Here is a 19745-nt window from a genome sequence, read left to right on the forward strand (position 1 = left end):
TGCAAAAGTAGGAAGTCAAGAGATACCTGGAGTAACAGGCAAATTTAGCCTTGAGTTAGAAAATGAAGCAGGGCAAAGTCTAACAGACTTTTCATGAAATTGACATAATTAAAAAATACTGGCTCCTGCCCTTCTTTTTGTGGTAGCTGAACTGTTAACTATTTGTGAAGAAACACTACCATTTTGCCTTCTGTTACTTTTTAGATTTTTTCTAAAGTCTCATTCATCTCAGAACCCAACTTTAAACACAAATTTCTTTTAGTAGATGATTAGTAAAAATGTGTTGTTTGATAACAATATAGTTTCATATTTCATAGAATGCCTTGGTGTCCTTTATAAAGGGTTTTATATCATCCAGGTACAAAGTTTTTTATATCATCCAAAAAACTAAAGGTCATAATAGGAGGCAGCTATTTGAGTTACCAGTTATTGACTTTGTTTATCAAGTAATTTAACTTGAAAATACAGTTTTTATTTCAGAAATGAAATGTTTTTCTTTGATTCAAAGATACTTCTTAAAGTTACCAAAATAATTTCTTTGTCTAGTTACCAACTATACTACATCTTAGATAATGCTTTCTGTAAACATGTAATTATTTACTTGTAAGGTAGCATATGTAATAAAGTTACATAGTAGTTTGAAAGTACATATTTATTTTTACTCTGCTTTCCCAAATTATTACTTGTTATTAGTGAGACAGAAATGTACTTATATCTATTTTTGGCTTGGTCTATTTTAAATGCTTCTGGCAAATAGTCCAGTAATTTGCTCTGTATTTCCCAAAATAACTTGAAATATATCTTCAGAAGTTTTAGTTATTTAGTGACTGTCAAACCCACCCAGCCCCCCTTTTTTTCTCTATAATATATCCTAGAATTTCTTTCAGAGAAAGGAAGAATGTTGGAGATTGTAATGTTTTCACTGTCTGTAGAATCAGTCTGTTAACAAGCTCTTTAAGGTCCTGAGCACCTTTATTTATCATTCAAACTCCTCCCCATCCTGTACTCAAAAAAGTAAATACTGACCTCTCAACCTTTACGGCAACTTTTCTATTATGGGCTGGTGGCATCACCTTGTGACTAATGACTATCGTCACCCTTGCTGCTAATGTGTATTGAAGATCTGTGTGTCAGATGCTATTTGAATACTTCGTGTATATTACCTCATTTAATTCTTAAGTCAGATGGGTAATGAAGGGTGGAAACTGGAGGAGACCTAATTACTGTAAGCTTCAGAGCCCATGAGCTTAAAATTAATTTATATACTGACATCCCTCTTATGCTTTAATAGCATTTTTCTTCTTCGGAAGTATGTGTGGATTGTTCTGTTTCTTCTGTAATTCATATTTTAATCATTTTACCTTGGAAATGTTTTGCTCACGTGAAGAATATGCATTGTCATTAACCATCTTTCTTCTTTTCCTTTCTCTTTTAACTCTTAGCCTGCTACTGTAAGAAAACCACTTCTCTTCCTTCTCTCTCTTCATCTATAATAGATTTTGATATATTTATGCTTACAGTAGGTTTGCTTTCCTTAAATTCAGAGTTCACCTTTGCATCTGGTTTTTTTTTTTTTTTAATAATACCTATTTAGCCTTTTTAATAATAACCTATTTAACCTTTCTAGAAGAAATAGAGTATTTGTTCTTTTTGTTATCAGTAGCTCAAAAGACCTTAAGATCTTATTAAAACAGTCATGTTCCAAAAGTATTTAGCTAGAAAAGACTTGTATATCTTAGGCAACTGAGATCTATTCAGATCTATATTAAAAATGCAAAGCTGTTATACCATATACCCCTGTTTTTCTTCCTTCCTTAAAGTCCCTTTCCTAAAGCTGATCCAGTCAGTCTATTTGCAGTGATTAAGTTCTACTCAAACCTGATCAGGTCTATTCATATGTAAGAGTCTGAAATTTTCTCTCTCTCTCTTTTTTTTTTTTTTTTTTTTGGAGGTGATCAGCATAAAAACATTTAAGTGCTTTTGAATTTGTTGCTCTTTCTAGTTAAATTTTTTTCATTATGCTTTTTTATAGTTTATAGTAAATAATGATTTTTTTCTGAATCCCAATAAACTTGTAGATGGTCAAGAGATCAAAAGTTATAGTGCTGATTTTAAAACTCTTTAATTTTTTCTTTGTTAACTAGCCACATTCTTAGTGGATCCATTAGGGGTTATTGATAACGAGTTACTTTGCATATTCTTTTATAGTTATTCTTGTAAGTTACTCTTACATTTAATATTCACTTTGCAGTTGTTTATGCTCAGTATCTTTTCTGCTTGTTATTTAATATATAATCTGTCTTTATGGTAGAAACAAGGGCAGGGCCAGTGATCTTCTTTCAGATTTGTCTTATTAATACTTTCTAATTTATAAATCAAGCTCTGGGAGTTGGTGATGGATAGGGAAACCCGGCGTGCGTCAGTTCATGGGGTTGTAAACAGTCGAACATGACTGAGCAGCTGAACTGGATGGAATTTATGAATGTCCTTCATGGCTACTCTGGAGGTCTGATGAAAGTCACATACTTCTAGAATGCCTTAACCCAGAAAGAAGCATATTCAACTAAGAAGTAGCAAAGCTGTATTAACAATTTTAACAACTTGTTTATAGAGTATTTTATGGTTGTACTTTTAATGGCTTCTGGTAGTTGCTTTTTGGGTACTGTTCTTAAAATTATTCATTTCATCTTGTGTTAACTCTTCACGTAGAAAAAAATAGAAAGTTCTAAGAGTAAGTATAGGTCATGTATTCTGGGAGAGCTGTAACCACTTCAGGCCAGTAGAACACCTGTTACTTTACTGGATAAGTAATTAATAGATATGGAGCTTCCCTGGTGGCTCAGCAATAAAGAATCCTCCTGCCAGTGCAGGAGACACAAGTTCAGTCCCTGTGTTGGGAAGAACCGTTTGGAGAAGGAAATGGTAACCCACTCCCATAGTCTTGCCTGGGAAATCTCATTGGACAGAGGAGCCTGGTGGGCTACAGCCCATGAGGTTGTAGAAGAGTTGGACACGACTTAGCTACTAAACAACAGTAACAATTAATAGGTATAAGTCTCTATTGACCAGAAATAATTTATCTGGTCAGCTTACTTTTCCTGCAGCATAAATAATTCACCTGGCACCTTTGGATTGGTTGATTGTCATCCCTTGACAAAAATGTAGTTGCCATTTTCTACAGTTCTGCAGTTCAAAACACAAATGTGGTAAACATTGAACTCTGCTTCCTATATGGCTATTACTGTTAATAATAATATGGTGATCTTACAATACAGAATTAATATAGTGAAAACTGCAATGAAGTAAAGGCAGAACGCATTGTTCTGATGAAGTTGAGAAGTGGAAGTAGAAGATGGGAAGAATTCACTAATTTTTAAGAATCCTTTCAGCCCTTAAAATTATTTTTATTTTTCAAGAATGGAGATTTAGTATTGATGGTGGGTAAAAGCCTTTTGGGACATTCTTAACTACTTTCTCTTTTATACCTTTTTAATCTCATTGATCTTTTTTAAAAATTTGAGATAGATGGTTTTTATCCCTATTATTTAATAAAACTATTATTTATATTGTCCTTAATGTTATAAGTGCATTTATTTTTTAAATGCTAAAGTCAGAAGCAAAACAATTTTTTAATATCTTGCATGACAAGAAATTTTTGTACTTCGGATATGGAGGCTTTGATAATTATGTAAATGCTGAGTGATGCAGAATGTTCTAGGGAGCATATTTTTTAAATTACTTCCAAAAATCATGAGTCAATTGTTGTGTCAATAGATTACCTGCATTTTTCTTTTCTATATTCCTAAATTCATAGTAGCAGCTACACTGTAGTAGCCTTTCCCTGTTTTTCATTTGCTGAATCCTGTCCAACTCTGCCACCCCATGGAGTGCAGCATGCCAGGCTTTTCAACCTTCACTATCTCCCAGAGTTTGCTTGTCCTAAATAACAGTTATTTTTATGGTATGCTAAATATATACTGTGAACAGTATATTTTATATCCTAATGTCACTTGGTAGGTAAAAATTAATGACATAAACTGACATCTGCTTCAGAATTAGTTGGCATTTTGTTTTTGTACCCAGTTGGTATGGTGTGTGACCTCAATATTTATATGACTTTCAGGTGGAACACATTTTTGCATAAGTACTTGTATGAGTCAAAGAGCTAGTTCATTGTCCTTAACTATTTCTTTTTCTGTGTGTTTTGGGACCCTGTAAAAAATAGATGCTGTTTGTAAACAAGTGGTATAGGTGAGTATAGATCATGTTGAAAATTTTCTAGCAGATAGTAGTTGGAAAAGAACTTTGGGAAGTTTTGGAAAAGAGTTAACAGCATTTTCATGTATTAAAAATTAATTCATATAATTAATTTTCATGTAATAAAGACTATAGCACCACACTCAGGTTTTTATGTCCTTCTCTTTATTGACAATTGCAACTGAGCAGGTTTCCAAAATACATATCTCTTTTCCACTGTTTATGAATTAATATGTTATTTTATGAATTAATATAAATTAACTTATGAAGTAATAAATTAAGTAAATACATTGCAGTAATCCCTAATACCAATTTTAACTTCTTGAATTCCAGAACTTAATTTAATTATGAATTTTATTATTATTATTATTGCAAAATAGTTTTTGTGACAGTTTGTAAAACGCAAATGCTAACACACTTTGCCTATAAGCAAGCAGGACATTATTTTGTTTTATTTGTCATTTCTTGCAGAATTAACAAAACTTACTATCAGAGATGATTTTTTCAGTGATATGCTGGTAAAAGTTTAACAATAAGCTCTTGGTGGGGAAATTGGTAGAGAGAGGCAGTGGTTTTTAGCTTAACATCAATATGAGATATAATAGAATCAATATAACATCACATCATTGCATATGGAGTTGTGAAGAAGTGATTAGTACTATACCAGTGTTTTTTCTTTTATTACCTGTGCTTTTGATGTCATGTCCAAGAAAATGTTGCCAAATCCAATGTCGTGGAGTTTTTGTCCTATGTTTTCTTTTAAGAGTTCTGTTGTTTTAGGTTTTCTTTAGGTCCTTAATCCATTATGAGTTAATTTTTGCATGTGGTATTAGATAAGAATGAAACTCCATTCTTCTGCATGTTAATATCCAGTTTCCTAGGCCCATTTCTTGAAAAGACTTTTCCTTTCTTCCATTGAACAGTCTTGTCACTGTTGTCAGATATTTTGATGTAGTTTCCTTTTTGTTAGTTATTTTTGTCTTGAAAAGATGTTCAGTTCAGTTCAGTTACTCAGTTGTGTCCAACTCTTTGTGACCCCATGAACTGCAGCACGCCAGACTTCCCTGTCCATCACCAACTCCCAGAGCTTGCTCAAACTCAGGTCCATCAAGTTGGTAATACCATCCAACTATCTCATCCTCTGCCATCTCCTTCTCCTCCTGCCTAGCATCAAGATCTTTTCCAATGAGTCCGTTCTTCATATCAGGTGGCCCAGAGTATTGGAGTTTCAGCTTCAGCATCAGTCCTTACAATGAACATTCAGGACTTATTTCCTTTAGGATTGACTGGTTTGATCTCCTTGCAGTCCAAGGGACTCTCAAGAGTGTTCTCCAACACCACAGTTCAAAAGCACCAGTTTTTCGGTGTTCAGCTTTCTTTATAGTCAGGCTCTCACATCCATATTTGACTACTGGAAAAACTATAGCTTTGACTACTTGGACCTTTGTCGGCAAAGTAATGTCTCTGCTTTTTTTTTTTTTTTAATTTTTTTTTTTTTTTCAGTGGGTTTTGTCATACATTGATATGAATCAGCCATAGAGTTACACGTATTCCCCATCCCGGTCCCCCATCCCACCTCTCTCTCTACCCGACTTCTCTGGGTCTTCCCAGCCCACTAGGCCCGAGCACTTGACTCATGCATCCCACCTGGGCTGGTGGTCTGTTTCACCACAGATAATATACATGCTGTTCTTTCGAAACATCCCACCCTCATCTTCTCCCACAGAGTTCAAAAGTCTGTTCTGTACTTCTGCGTCTCTTCTTCTGCCCTGCATATAGGGCCATCGTTACTATCTTTCTAAATTCCGTATATATGTGTTAGTATACTGTAATGCTGTCTAGGTTGGTCATAGCTTTCCTTCCAAGGAGCAGGCATCTTTTAATTTCACGGCTGCAGTTACCATCTGCAGTGATTTTGGAGCCCCCCCAAAATAAAGTCTGTCACTGTTTCCGTTATTTCCCCATCTATTTGCCATGAGGTGATGGGACCGGATGCCATGATCTTAGTTTTTTGAATGTTGCATTTTAAGCCAACTTTTCACTCTCCCCTTTGACTTTCATCGTGAGGCCCTTTAGTTGTTCTTCGATTTCTGCCATAAGGGTGGTGTCATTTGTGTATCTGAGGTTATTGATATTTCTTCCAGCACTCTTAATTCCAGCTTGTGCTTCATCCAGCCCAACATTTCACATTATGTACTTTGCATATAAGTTAAATAAGCACGATGACAATATATATATAGCCTTGACGTACTCATTTCCCAATTTGGAACCAGTCTGTTGTTCCATGCCCATTTCTAACTGTTGCTTCTTGATCTGCCTACAGATTTCTCAGGAGGTCAGGTCAGGTGGTCTGGTATTCCCATCTCTTGAAGAATTTTCCATAGTTTGTTGTTATCTACACAGTCAAAGACTTTGGCGTAATCAATAAAGCAGATGTAGACATTTTTCTGGAATTTTCTTGGTTTTTCTATGATTCAATTTATGTTGGCAGTTTGCTCTCTTAAATTTTGTTAAATGCTATTTCTGGTTTTTCAGTTAAGAGCATTTGGACTTTTTCCCTTCATTCTGTTCACGTAGGATATTACTTTGATCAATTTTTATGTGTTTAACTGTCCTTGCATTCAAGAATAAATCCAGTTTGGTCATAGTGTGTATCATCCTTCTTATATACTGCTGAGTTTGGTTTGCAAATGTTGAGGATTTTTTGATTTTTGCATCCTTTATATTCATAAAGGATATTGGTACATAGTTGTCTTGTAGTGTCTTTGTTATCAGGGTAATGCTGTCCTCATAGAATGCATTAGGAAGATTTTACTCCAATCTTTTGATAAAGGTTGAGGTGCTGGTATTAGTTCTTTAAATGTTTGATATAATTCACATTAGGCCCAGGGTTTTTCTTTGTCACGAGATGTTTGATTACTGATTCAGTCTACTTACTGGTTATGTGTTTATTAAGATTTTCTTTTTGCTTCTTACTCGATCTGTCTTATTTTTCTAGTAATTTGTCCATTAAGTCTAGGTTATCTGACTTGTTGGTGTAAGTTGTTCACAGTGCTCTCTCATAGTTCTTTTTATTTATGTAGAATTGATGTAATAATGTCTCCATTTTGATTCTGATTTCTCTTTTTCTTCTTAGTCCTTCTAGCTCAGGATTTGTCCATTATTAAAATCATTTTGATGAGCCAACTTTTGGTTTCATTGATTTTTCTCTATTATTTTTCTGGTCTTTACTTTGTCTCTCCTCTCATCTTCATTATTTCCTTTATTCTTTTTGCTAGGTTTGGGTTTAGTTTGTTCCTTAAATTTTAAAGTTATACTGTTGATTTAAGATTTTTCTTTTTTTTTAAATGCAATTGTTTACACCTATACATTTTCCCCTTAGTACTGCTTTCTTTGTTTCCTATAAGTTTTGGTATGTTGTATCATTATTTTCATCCTCTTTAAGTGTCTTATAACTTCCCTTATAGGTTCTTCTTTGATAAGTTGGTTGTTTAATTCCCAGAATATTTTGAGTTTTCCAATTTTCCTTTTGTTATTGATTTTTAACTGTATCTTAATTTGGTCAGAAATACTTTGTATGATATCCATATTCTTTAATACAGTGAGATTAATTTGTGGCCTAACATATGGTGTATCCTGAAAAATGTCGCATGTGCATTTCAGAAAAACGTGTATTCTGTTACTGAATAGAGTGTTTCGTGTGTCTATGTTTCGTATGTCTGTTTGGTCTAGTTGATTACTGTGTTAAATTCTCTATTTCTTGAAGGATAATGTCCTTTCTACTCACCTTGGCTTTTGTAATTTGTATGCAAGCTGTGCCAGGAACATGTGCACAGCTGTCTGCCCTATGGCTGGAAGTGGGTGTGAGGGTTGGTGCTGCTACTATGCTAATAGCTGAAATTGACCAAAATGAACTGCAGTTTACTGTCCATGTCTTTTCCTGAAAATTAAAAGCTTTCAACAGACTCTAAAGTTCCAACATAGTTACATCCAATAGATATTGCCAGCCGGTTTTGTCTAGGTAGGGAGACAGATACCTGGGGCTTCTTAAGAATTCTGCCATCTTTCCACAATCTTCTTTAATCCCATATTAATTTCTGTATCAAGTGACTTTGTGAGTAGGTTAAGTAACAAGACCTCACATTAATGGAGGGATGCTTTTATTAAAATATAACAGCCCTTTTCTCAGCTAACTTTGTATTTAAGAGCTATGTTAGATTCATTTGATATATGTATAGTAATTTTTGGCGTTTAACTTTTGGCAGGTGGTTTTGGAATGTATGCTTAAAAAAGACCTTATTTACAATAAGGTCACTCCAACATTTCACCACTGGAAGATTGATGACAAGAAATTTGGCCTTACCTTTCAAAGTCCTGCTGATGCTAGGGCTTTTGATAGAGGCATTCGGAGAGCTATAGAGGATATTTCTCAAGGTAGGTTGTTTTGACTGTTTCCTTAATTTATTAGTTACTTATAGTAGAAGTGACTTCAAGCAAGTCAGCTTTTATGGTATGAGATCAGGTTTTATAAAAGCTGATTGTAGGTGAAGATAAAATAATGGGCTCCTTAATCTGTTTTATATTTGTCATATCACAGTATATACATCAACAGCACACATCAGATAATTCTAAAGTTTTAAAATAAGGGCTCAAAAAGAGAGGAGCAGTCAAAACTTTCAAAATCCCGCATGTGTGTGTTACTCATATCCTTGTTTTGGTAATTATAAGCAGAAAATATATAATAATTAAATACATGTTGATTCTAGTTACTCTATGATAAAACCTTTCTTAAGTCTTCACCTGATTTCATTAATAAGGATTGGAGGAGACAGCAGTGTATCCCTTTGTGTATCTTACGAGTCTGTTAGATTATAAACTCTAAAGCTTGCAAGTTTAAAAGGGAGGAAGAATATTTACATGTAAGACTGGCTTTTGCTTAATTAAACAAAAGGAAATCATGTTGAAAATAATTTCTTTCCCCCAAAGAAGTCATAACTAAGATTTAATTTGTTTTTTTAATTAAGAAAGAAAATATCTCTGTTAGTAGAAATAACCTTCTTATACAAAGCATCTGAATGAAAATGTGTTGACAGCATTATGACTTGTATATTTTGAAGATGGGACTTTAGTAAAAAAAATTAGAAAACATGAACTAATTATGAGACAAGCCAGAAGCAAGAACATCAAAAAACTTAACACAGATATGTGTTGTTAGTGAGTGAAGCTGTAGTTAAATAATATTTTAGCTACTTTAAAAGACTAGAATTTGGTAAACAATTTTTGATTTCTGATTCAGAAAAAAATTCCATGAAACGATGGCAGTCATCTTATCCTTAGTACCAGAACCCATAAATTCTCCCTATATCAGTGTTCTTATTGTTGACTGAACATGTGAATCAACCTGGAAGGCTTTTGAAAAATAGAATAACTGGTCCTCACTCAAGACCACTTGAATCAAACTACTTGGGGAATAGAGCTGAGGCATTCTTTTTTTCTTTAAAGTTTCTGTGCATTTCAAATTTTATGAGGAATTATCAAATTATATATCATGAATTTAGGCAGGAGGTGGGGGAGGTGAATATGAACCTTTAGATTCTCCTGTAGTGGTTGTGGTTCTTAAACTATTGCAAGAAACTTAAAAAAATATATGATGCCAAATGCCTCATCCAGCAGAGATTCTGACATCATTTGTTTGAGATTGTACCCTGGCATCAGTTTTTTTTTTTTCTTTTTTTTTAAAGTTTCCCAGTTCTGATATTTAGCTAGTGTGGAAGAAGCAGTACTTTAAAAAGAAAATTGTTATCCATGGCTGCTGGAATTCTGTGTTTTGAATTAATTTTATCCCCACACTCATACTCCCATAAGAGCATACTTCTTTCCCGAGGGTCGGATAGAATGGTTTATCTTTTCAAAAAAGTAATTAATAAGGATACGCTCATAAACACCTTGCCAAATAGAGTAGATTACTCTACTCTATGAGTAGATTACAGCACTCAGCCTGTCTCATTGTTTTTGAACTTTTTAAAAAAAATATACTTGGTAGCATTATTACCAGCCACTATTACAGATTTTAAAAATCACACTAAATATTTCTTACTTAGCCTTTTATGATAGTAAGAATGAACTATGCAGCCCTTTCCATCGGTCAACTTTCTCTTCAAGGGTAGCATATAAACTCAGGATACTTTGCTAAAATAAATTCTTCTTATTAATTTGTTGACACTAAAGGCACTCTTGAATGCCATGAAAAGTTTTATAGCATCATTGGTGCTCAAAAGTCAGTAACAACAAATGGCTATTGATTATCAATAGCAGATTCAGGCTTATTTGTTTTCGTTCTTACTAAAGCAGCTAAAATCCTAGTTTGAGGTACTGAATACTGTTTCATAGGTCAGGGTATTTAGAAAAATTGAGTAAATCATGTGGGTATCTCCTAAATAGCAGAGGAATGTGATGCATGTACTCTTCCTAGCAGTTTGATGTTTCAGAGAAATCAAGGGGGGAGGGCTTAGTAGAGACAGTGCACTTTCACAGAACACACCTCCTTAATAAGGTACTGGAGATTTACCTGTAGCCGAGGAAAGCAGTCACTTTATTCTCTGTTCTTCTAACAGAGGGACAAATATGAGTGGCCACCATCTGGCTAGTTGCCGGGCAGTCCAGAGTGATCTCTGATCAATCTTCTATAGTCTCTTAGTGATATTATCAATTAGTCAGCAACTCTAAAATCTAAGACAAAAATTCTATGCTTAATCAACTTTTACTTGTTTTCTTAGGATGCCCATCATTTAAAAATGAAGCTGAAGGTACAGAAGACAATTTACAAGTAAGTAGTTTGACTTAAAAGGAATTTCAAAACCTGAAGGATGTGGTGGAAATCACTAGCCTTAATAAATAAACAATTCATATAAATTCTTAAGAAATTTTTAGATGCCATATTTGTCAGGAAACTTCTGTGTGTGTGTATGTATATATACATACATTTTATATTTAGAGAGAGAGGTTGATTTTGTTCAGTTTTTTTATAATAGTATCAAAAAGTATAAAGATCCTAGCAATAAATCTAATAAAAGACGTGAAAGAAAAAGCTTGTTAGGAAAGCCTAATTATAAAGACTGAAATTTTCACAATTAGAAGATTCAATTTTGTTTAAATTGCAGTTTCCCCCAAAATTGATTTGTATGCAAACCCATTCAAAAATCACAAAAATTTTGTATAGAAATGTATGATGTGATTCTAAAATTTTTTTCTTTTTTTTTGTAAATTAATTTATTGATTTTAATTGGAGGCCAATTACTTTACAGTATTGTAGTGGTTGCCATACATTCACATGAATCAGCGATGGGTGTACATGTGTCCCCCATCCTGAACCCCACTCCTACCTCCCTCCTCATCCCATCCCTCAGGGTTGTCCCAGTGCACCAGCCCTGAGCGCCCTGTCTTATGCATCGAACCTGGACTGGCGATCTGTTTCACATATGGTAATATACGTGTTTCAATGCTATTCTCTCAAATCATCCCACCCTCACTTTCTCCCACAGAGTCCAAAAGTCTGTTCTTTACATCTGTGTCTCTTGCTGTGATTTTGTTCAGTTTTATAAGGAATTGGCTCATTGGATTGTGGGAACTGGCAAGTCCAAAATCTACAGGGTAGGCAAGTAGTCAGATAAGCAGGCATCTTGGAAATTCTGGCAAGAGTTGATGTTTTGATCTTGAGTCTGAAGGCAGTCTCAAGGCAGATTTCCTTCCTCTTTGTGGAACCTCAGTCTACAAGTCTTTTCATAATAGGTCCCACCCACTTTTTGGAGTATAATCTCCTTTACTGAGTCTACTAGATTTAGATGTTTGTCACATATGAAAATTACCTTCTCAATATTTAGGCTAATGTTTGCCCAAACCACTTGACACCATGGCTTAGTCAAGCTTACAAATATCATTAGCCATCACAGATATCCCGTTCCATACGTAAGGTACTTGTATTAAAAATTTATAGAAAAATAAGTGTGAAATGTTGATAAACTTGGACACCCTTTATCTCAGTAGGCAGTATAAATTAACGTTCTTTAGTTACCAAATTATCAAAGATTTTAAAAGTTAATTTTACCCCTGACTGTGTCTTTTCATGAGGTTGACAGACTGACCCTCTGCTAGAGAAAATGTAGACTGGTAAATTGTTTTTAGAAAGCAGTTTGGTAATACATATTTAAAAGCCATAAAAATAGAAACATTCATGCCTGTTGATCAAGTGAATGAATTTAAAGGTATAGAGATACACACAAAAATTTTATAAACAGATTTTTGAGCGTGTGTGAAATACTGATAATAACAAATAATCTATCTAAATAGAATGGAAATAGTTGAATTAATTAAGGTATGTCATAAAATCTGTAAAAAATTTTATTATTTGTAATTTACTTGCAATGTATTGAGTAGTAAAAAACATAATTATATGGTGTTGTGATCCATCGTTACTCAACTAAAACGATAAATAGTTTTGTTGGTTACTTTTGGGATTCTGAGCTGTATGGTTTTCTTTCTAGTACTTTTAATATCCTAAAGTACTAGTACTTTTAGAATAATAGAGAAAAAATTTATATGTATACCTTATATAAATAATTTTTCATATAATTATAAAAATAGAAATCATCTAAAGATGTGACAGACTGTTTTATGTACATTTACTATCAGAAAATAAGAATGGTTTTCATTTTGAAAATGGGAGAAGTATAGCAAAGTTCAAAAAATAAAACATAAGTATGCTGCCATTCATGATAACCATCATACATATTTTTAAATATAGCCTTTGAGTGTTTTTCTGTACAAGTCAATGGGTACACATGTGTTACTATGATATCATTGTACTATAGATTTTTTCCGAAACTTCACTTAAATAGAGAATATTTTTATATACCCTTAGTGTTTCATGTTTACGATTTTCAGTCTTTTTGTGTCTGTAATTTGCTTTCAGTGGATGTATCCTAACACATTATATTTATTATACATTTAAGAGTTCTTATTTGTGTTTTAATATATGAATCTATTTATTTTATTGATAGCTAGTTATTTTTATAAACAGTGAATTTCAGTTAATTAGGTGTAAATAAGTAATAAAATACAAAATAAATATATTTTTTAGTTAATTGTTTTCCAAAGTTCTGTTTTGTTCCGGTATCAACGAAAACAATGCTGGACTGGGTGAAAGTTAGAACCAGACATGAAACAACAGACTGGTTCAAAATGGGGAAAGGAGTACATCATGCCAAATGCCAGGCTGGATGAATCACAACCTGGAATCTCAATTGCCAGTAGAAATATCTGCAGCCTCAGATATGCAGATGATACCAATTAATGGCAGAAAGTGAAAGGAACTAAAGAGCCTCTTGATGGAGGTGAAAGAGGACAATGTAAAAGCTGGCTTAAAACTCAACATTCAAAAAACTAAGATCATGGCATCCAGTCCTGTCACTTCTTGGCAAATAGATGGGGAAAATGTGAAAAACAGTGTCGGGTTTCATTTGCTTATGATCCAAAATCAATGTGGACAGTGACTGCAGCCATGAACTTAAAAGACAGTTGCTCCTTGGAAGAAAAGCTATGACCAACTTAGCATATTAAAAAGCAGAGACATCACTTTGCTGACAAAGGTCTGTGTAGTCAAAGCTGCGGTTTTTCCAGTAGTCATGTATGGATGTTGAACCATAAAGAAGGCTGAGTGCTGAAGAATTGATGCTTTCGAACTGTGGTGCTAGAGAAGATTATTGAGAGTTCCTTGGACTGCACAGAGATCGATCAGTCAGTCTTGAAGGAAATCAGTCTGAATATGCATTGGAAGGACTGAAGCTGAAGCTCCAATACTTTGGCCACCTGATGCGAAGAACTGACTCATTGAGAAGATCCTGATGCTGGGAAAAATTGAGGGCAAGAGGGAGGAGAAGGGGATGACAGAGGATGATGTGGTTGGATGGCATCACTGATTCAATGGACATGAGTTTACACAGACTTGGAGACAGTGATGGATAGAGAAGCCTGGTATGCTGCAGTTCATGGAGTTGCAAAGAATCGGACACGACTTAGCAACTGAACAACAGCCACAGCAATCAAAGAAAATATGGGGCTGGAAATGGGGAAGCGTTTTCTGAATTGCTCCCTAGGAAGAGAGTGAATTTAATTAAAATTCATCTATTAAAGGAGTTTTTTTAACATTCTGCTTTGGTTTTGCTTCATTTCTACGTATGACATTGTATAGAGGAATAACTTCTGCAGGATTTGTTTGCAGACTTTGTACATATCACAGTCAATGGTTTTGTAAAAACTATTGTCTTATTTTCATAATCTTATTTCCTTCTAGTGCCACATATGTCAATTCTTTGGTATGGAGTAGTAAAATGGGCAAGATATGAATGAGGAATAATAAATGTATCACAGAGGAAAAAAAAAAAAAAGTGAAAATTTAGAAATAGAAAGGGATCCAGGGGATCTTCTCAACCCAGGGATGGAACTCAGGTCTCCTACATTGTAGGCAGACACTTTACCCTCTGAGCCACCAGGGAAGCCCAGAAATAGAAAGGAGGAGCCTAGTGAAGAGAATTATGTATAACCAAAGCAAGAAGAGTAGATATTCTGTTGCTGGCTTCTTGGAATCTCTGCTTCATAGTAAAGTCTCTCGATTGCCCCCAGTGCAGCAGGTTACACAGGCACCCCTGAAACAGTTATTTATATTTTGTCTTCATTAGACCCTTAAGCACTTGCTTGGTTTTTATTTACATAGTAAAGTAGGAAGTGTGCATTGTCACTAGAGACTGTAAAATAGGCTTCCACTTAAATGTAATTTTACAAAGAGCAATTTTTATGTCAAATTTTAATTCTTGATTTTTACTTTGATGTTTTTAAAATAGATTCTTAAATCATATTCGTTTTGGTGGAATCTGATTCTTCTCCCTTTGAGAGGGCGCTGTACTTGGTGGGTTGTTACTTAACAAAAAGCATATGGTAGGAATGACAAGAGGATGACTTCCAGAGGTAGGCGACCTGAAGCTTTGTGACAATAAACATGTTCATGAGCTATCTTGGATGCAGGTCATTCACCCCCAAATGAGACTTCAGATGACTGCAGTCATAGCTAAGCTTAACCATAACTTCTGTAGGGAATGTGAGTCAGAACCACCTAGTTAAACTGTTCCTGAATTCATGACCTAGAGAAACTAAAATAATAAATGTCATTTTAAGACTTTAGGTTTTGGGATAATCTGTTCCTGATACAGATTTTGCTATCCATAATGGGATGTTGCCATAACAAGCACTTTAAAATGTGGCATATAATTTGAACTTGAGGACAGTAGATAGAAGCTTAATGTTAAGCCTCTGAAGAGACTGCTGAGGAGGACTGAAGTGAAAATGAAGAAAACCATATTGGAAACTAAGAAAGGAAATCACTGTTGTATAGTAGCAGAAAGTGGAGCAATACTGTCACCTATACCAATACGTGAAATAGAAAATGTTCTGCTTATTGATAAAAGAGAAGTTGGCAGAAACAGACTTAGGAAGGACTCTTAAGCAAACAGACAAAAAAAGAAGCAGGACTTGCTGATTTTGAAAATTCTCGTCCTCTCAATATGTTGAACTATGCTAAAATTAAGACTTGGCTTCCAGGCAGAGATAAGTCTAGAGCACTCAGATAACTTTGTCTAAAGATGAAGCCAGTGTTTTGACTATAAAATCCTTTGTTAACATCTTTTCTATATAATCAGAAAGATGTAGGGTGAGCCTCAGAGAACCTTTTAATCAAAGTAAGAGGGGTTACAGCAGATTAAGGGTGTTCTTAGCAGAAATTTGAAGTAGAGAAGAGTTTAAGTCAGATTTATGACTACGCTTTTTGTCTTAACAGAGTGAAGCTCGGTAAGATTAACAAGAGACCTACAAAGTTTTCAAAAGAGTTAGTTAGCAAAAATATCACCAAACTAAGGAGTGGCCCCTTAGATCCCCAAAATTCTACTGGCAGAAAACAGGTTTAAAAATGTTGTACATGTAAAATTTGACTGCCTTAAATTAAATGGAAAGATAACTCAGACATAGAACCAAAATCTCAAAGGGTCAAGCCAAGGGCTTTGGAGAATTATTCCCATATTCAAGGAACTTCTAACATGATTAGAACTTGATTAGAGAATTACTTTGGATCAGCGACTCCATTTTCTCTTACTTTGAACCAGAAGGTTTTATAGCAGTTATCCTCTGCCTGTCCTACCATTGTATTTTAGTTGTTTGTGGGGCGGATAATTTCTCTCTTTAGTTCACAGGTCGTCAGAATGAGAGAGAGGAAATGTACTTATTCCTGTTAGTGAACAGCTAAGTTGCTCCCAAATTTCTCACTTAAAGAAGCTATCAGATAGTAAATGTTCTTTGTGGTAATTTATTATGCAGCCATAGCTAACCAACACATAAGCAGAAAAGGAAGATTATTAGAATGAAAGCTAACATTTATAGTCATGTTCATTTTATTTTACTCCCATACTTAACTTCTTTAGGTATACATCTACCTTAGGCTAAATTCCATCTTTCAAAAGAAGATTGTATTACATCTTGGTTTGATAATGCCTTTATAACTAAAAGTATGTTCAGATAGGAAAAACATCAGTTCATATTAGTTTAAAAAAATTCTGAGCCTGATGATGTATATGTGATATATTAACTTTAATTTATACCAAAAGGATACTGAGAGGCTAGCAAAATGTGAAATTTTTTAAAAGAATCAACTTCCGGAATTAAACTGACAAAAGTCTTAAGTTTACCGTCATGCCAGTTTTCAAGTACCTCATTCTTATTTTGCAATGTATTGGAAGTTATAAAGTATTCTAATTAAGTTAGCCACCTTATTAGGAATAAAGTTTCATAATTCACCAATGGACTTGACATACATAAACATTTTGAATTTATTTTGAGTACAGGTTAACTGTAGTTTATGGTAGTGGTTATGTTAGGTTTACTTTATTAGTAATTATTTGCAAAGGTAACTAAAATGGCACTAAAAGAATAACCCACTATCTTTTTAACCCCCCAAAAATAACTGTTATAGTTACATCATAAATGTTGTTAAGACTTGAAATATCAGAGTGGGAATCCTCTCCATTTTGAATATTTATTAATTTGCTCTATAAAGATTTGAGTAGCTGTTTTGTTCTAATAACTACACTAAACATTTGATTATTTACAGTAGACAACTTTGAGCTTTCAGCAGTTAATCTTCATCAGTATCGTAAATCACTGCAAAGGTATTTACCTTTCTCTTTCATATATGTCTTTGAAGGGTGTCATAGCATCATTATTTGGATTTAAAATCATATCTTACTCATCTTTTATCCCTATGTTTAGTACAGTGTTGACCATATACGTGCCTGGCACTTAGGAAAAGTTTATTGAAGAAAAATCTTCAAAACTAAGGTGTTTTTAAAAAAACAAAAACCCCCCAAGCAGTAGTAAGGTATGAGTGTTCTTTCTTTTCATTTGGTTTCTTTCACTATTTTAATAAGCCAGTTAAGGTGGGACTTTTTTTTTGTTTTAATGCTAGCTTACATTTGCCTTAAGATTATTTTAAATTGTTTTTCCAACCAGAGTTATTAATTGTAACAGCTCTTACAGTTCAGACATGCTAGGTTGGTAACAGCCCATAAAACTTGCCTCATTAAGGAGCATATGAATTGTTCATGCATCCATTTTCAAAGGTGGTAGCACTTTTAACATGGCTCTATATCTGAAAGTGTTAGTCGCTCAGTCGTGCCCAACTCTTTGTGACCCCATGGACTGCAGCCCAGCAGGCTCCTCTTGTCCATGAGATTTTCCAGGCAAGGATACTGGAGTGGGTTGCGATTTCCTTCTCCAGAGGATCTTCCCAACCCAGGGATTGAACCCGGGTTTCCTGCACTGCAGGCAGATTCTTTACCAACTGAGCTACAAGGGAAGCCCCTTGTATATCTGAAAATTAAGTTAATTATTAGAACTAGCAAAATGGATTTTATATTACTGTGACCCCCTCACCATCTTACTTGAAGTACTGTCTTTAGTTCAGTTCCTGTAACCTTTGTGTATTTTAGACTGAGTTTTAATTACTAACAAGGGAAAAAAAATGTATATAATCTTTTTGCATAATGTTTGTCATTGATTTTTTTTCTTGACTCTTAAACTTCATGTAGAATATTTGCATAGTTAGAAAACTATAAAGAAGAAGTCAGGAATCATTTATCCCTACCCCAGAGCTAATTGCTGTTTTAAAGATTTTGGGTAATTCTGCCTAAGTTTTTCTGTTGTATTCAAAAACCAAGTAGGGAAAACCACTAGACCGTTCAGGTATGACATAAATCAAATCCGTTACAGTTATACAGTGGAAGTGACAAATAGATTCAAAGGATTAGATCTGATAGACTGCCTGAAGAACTATGGATGGAGGTTTGTGACATTGTATAGGAGGCAGTGATCAAGACCATCCCCAAGAAAACAAAATGCAAAAAGGCAAAATAGTTGTCTGAGGAGGCCTTACAGATAGCTGAAAAAAGAAGAGAAGCTAAAGGCAAAGGAGAAAAGGAAAGATATTCCCATTTGAATGCAGAGTTCCAAAGAATAGCAAGGAGAGATAAGAAAGCCTTCCTTAGCGATCAGTGCAAGAAAATAGAGGAAAACAATAGAATGGGAAAAACTAGAGATCTCTTCAAGAAAATTAGAGAACCCAAGGGAACATTTCACATAAAGGTGGACACAATAAAGGACAGAAATGGTATGGATCTGACAGAAGCAGAAGATATTAAGAAGAGGTAGCAAGAATATACAGAAGAACTATACAAAAAAGATCTTCATGACCCAGATAATCACAATGGTGTGATCACTCACCTAGAGCCAGACTTCCTGGAATGCGAAGTCAGGTGGACCTTAGGAAACATCACTGTGAACAAAGCTAGTGGAGGTGATGGAATTCCAGGTGAGCTATTTCAAACTCTGAAAGATGATGCTGTGAAAGTGCTGCACTCAATATGCCAGCAAATTTTGAAAACTCAGCAGTGACCACAGGCCTAGAAAAGGTCAGTTTTCATTCCAATCCCAAAGAAAGACAATGCCAAAGAATGTTCAAACTACTACTGTACAATTGCACTCATCTTACATGCTAGCAAAGTGATGCTCAAAATTCTCCCAGCTAGGCTTCAACAGTATGTGAACCGTGAACTTCCAGATGTTCAAGCTGGATTTAGAAAAGGCAGAGGAACCAGAGATCAAAGTGCCACCATCCATTGCACCTAGAAAAAGCAAGAGAATTCTAGAAAAACATCTGCTTCATTGACTACACTAAAGCCTTTGACTGTGTGGACGCCAAACTGTGGAAAAATTCTTAAAAGAGATGGGAACACCAGACCACCTTACCTACCCTCTGAGAAATCTGTATGCAGAATAAGAAGCAACAGTTAAAACTGGACATGAAACAACAGACTGGTTCCAAATTGGGAAAGGAG

General features: G+C 34.6%; 1 protein-coding gene across 1 annotated transcript in view; it reads left to right on the plus strand.

The window, feature by feature from the left end:
• SPRED1 (sprouty related EVH1 domain containing 1) overlaps positions 1-19745 on the plus strand; it is a 114164-nt gene that overhangs the window by 74350 nt on the left and 20069 nt on the right. The window contains exons 3-4 of the mRNA XM_065940461.1: positions 8523-8691; positions 11034-11083. Of these exons, the coding sequence (XP_065796533.1) occupies positions 8523-8691; positions 11034-11083 (219 nt within the window). The remainder of the gene's footprint in view (positions 1-8522; positions 8692-11033; positions 11084-19745) is intronic.

Source organism: Muntiacus reevesi, chromosome 7, assembly GCF_963930625.1.
Source record: "Muntiacus reevesi chromosome 7, mMunRee1.1, whole genome shotgun sequence".
In the NCBI taxonomy this organism is placed as follows: domain Eukaryota; kingdom Metazoa; phylum Chordata; class Mammalia; order Artiodactyla; family Cervidae; genus Muntiacus; species Muntiacus reevesi.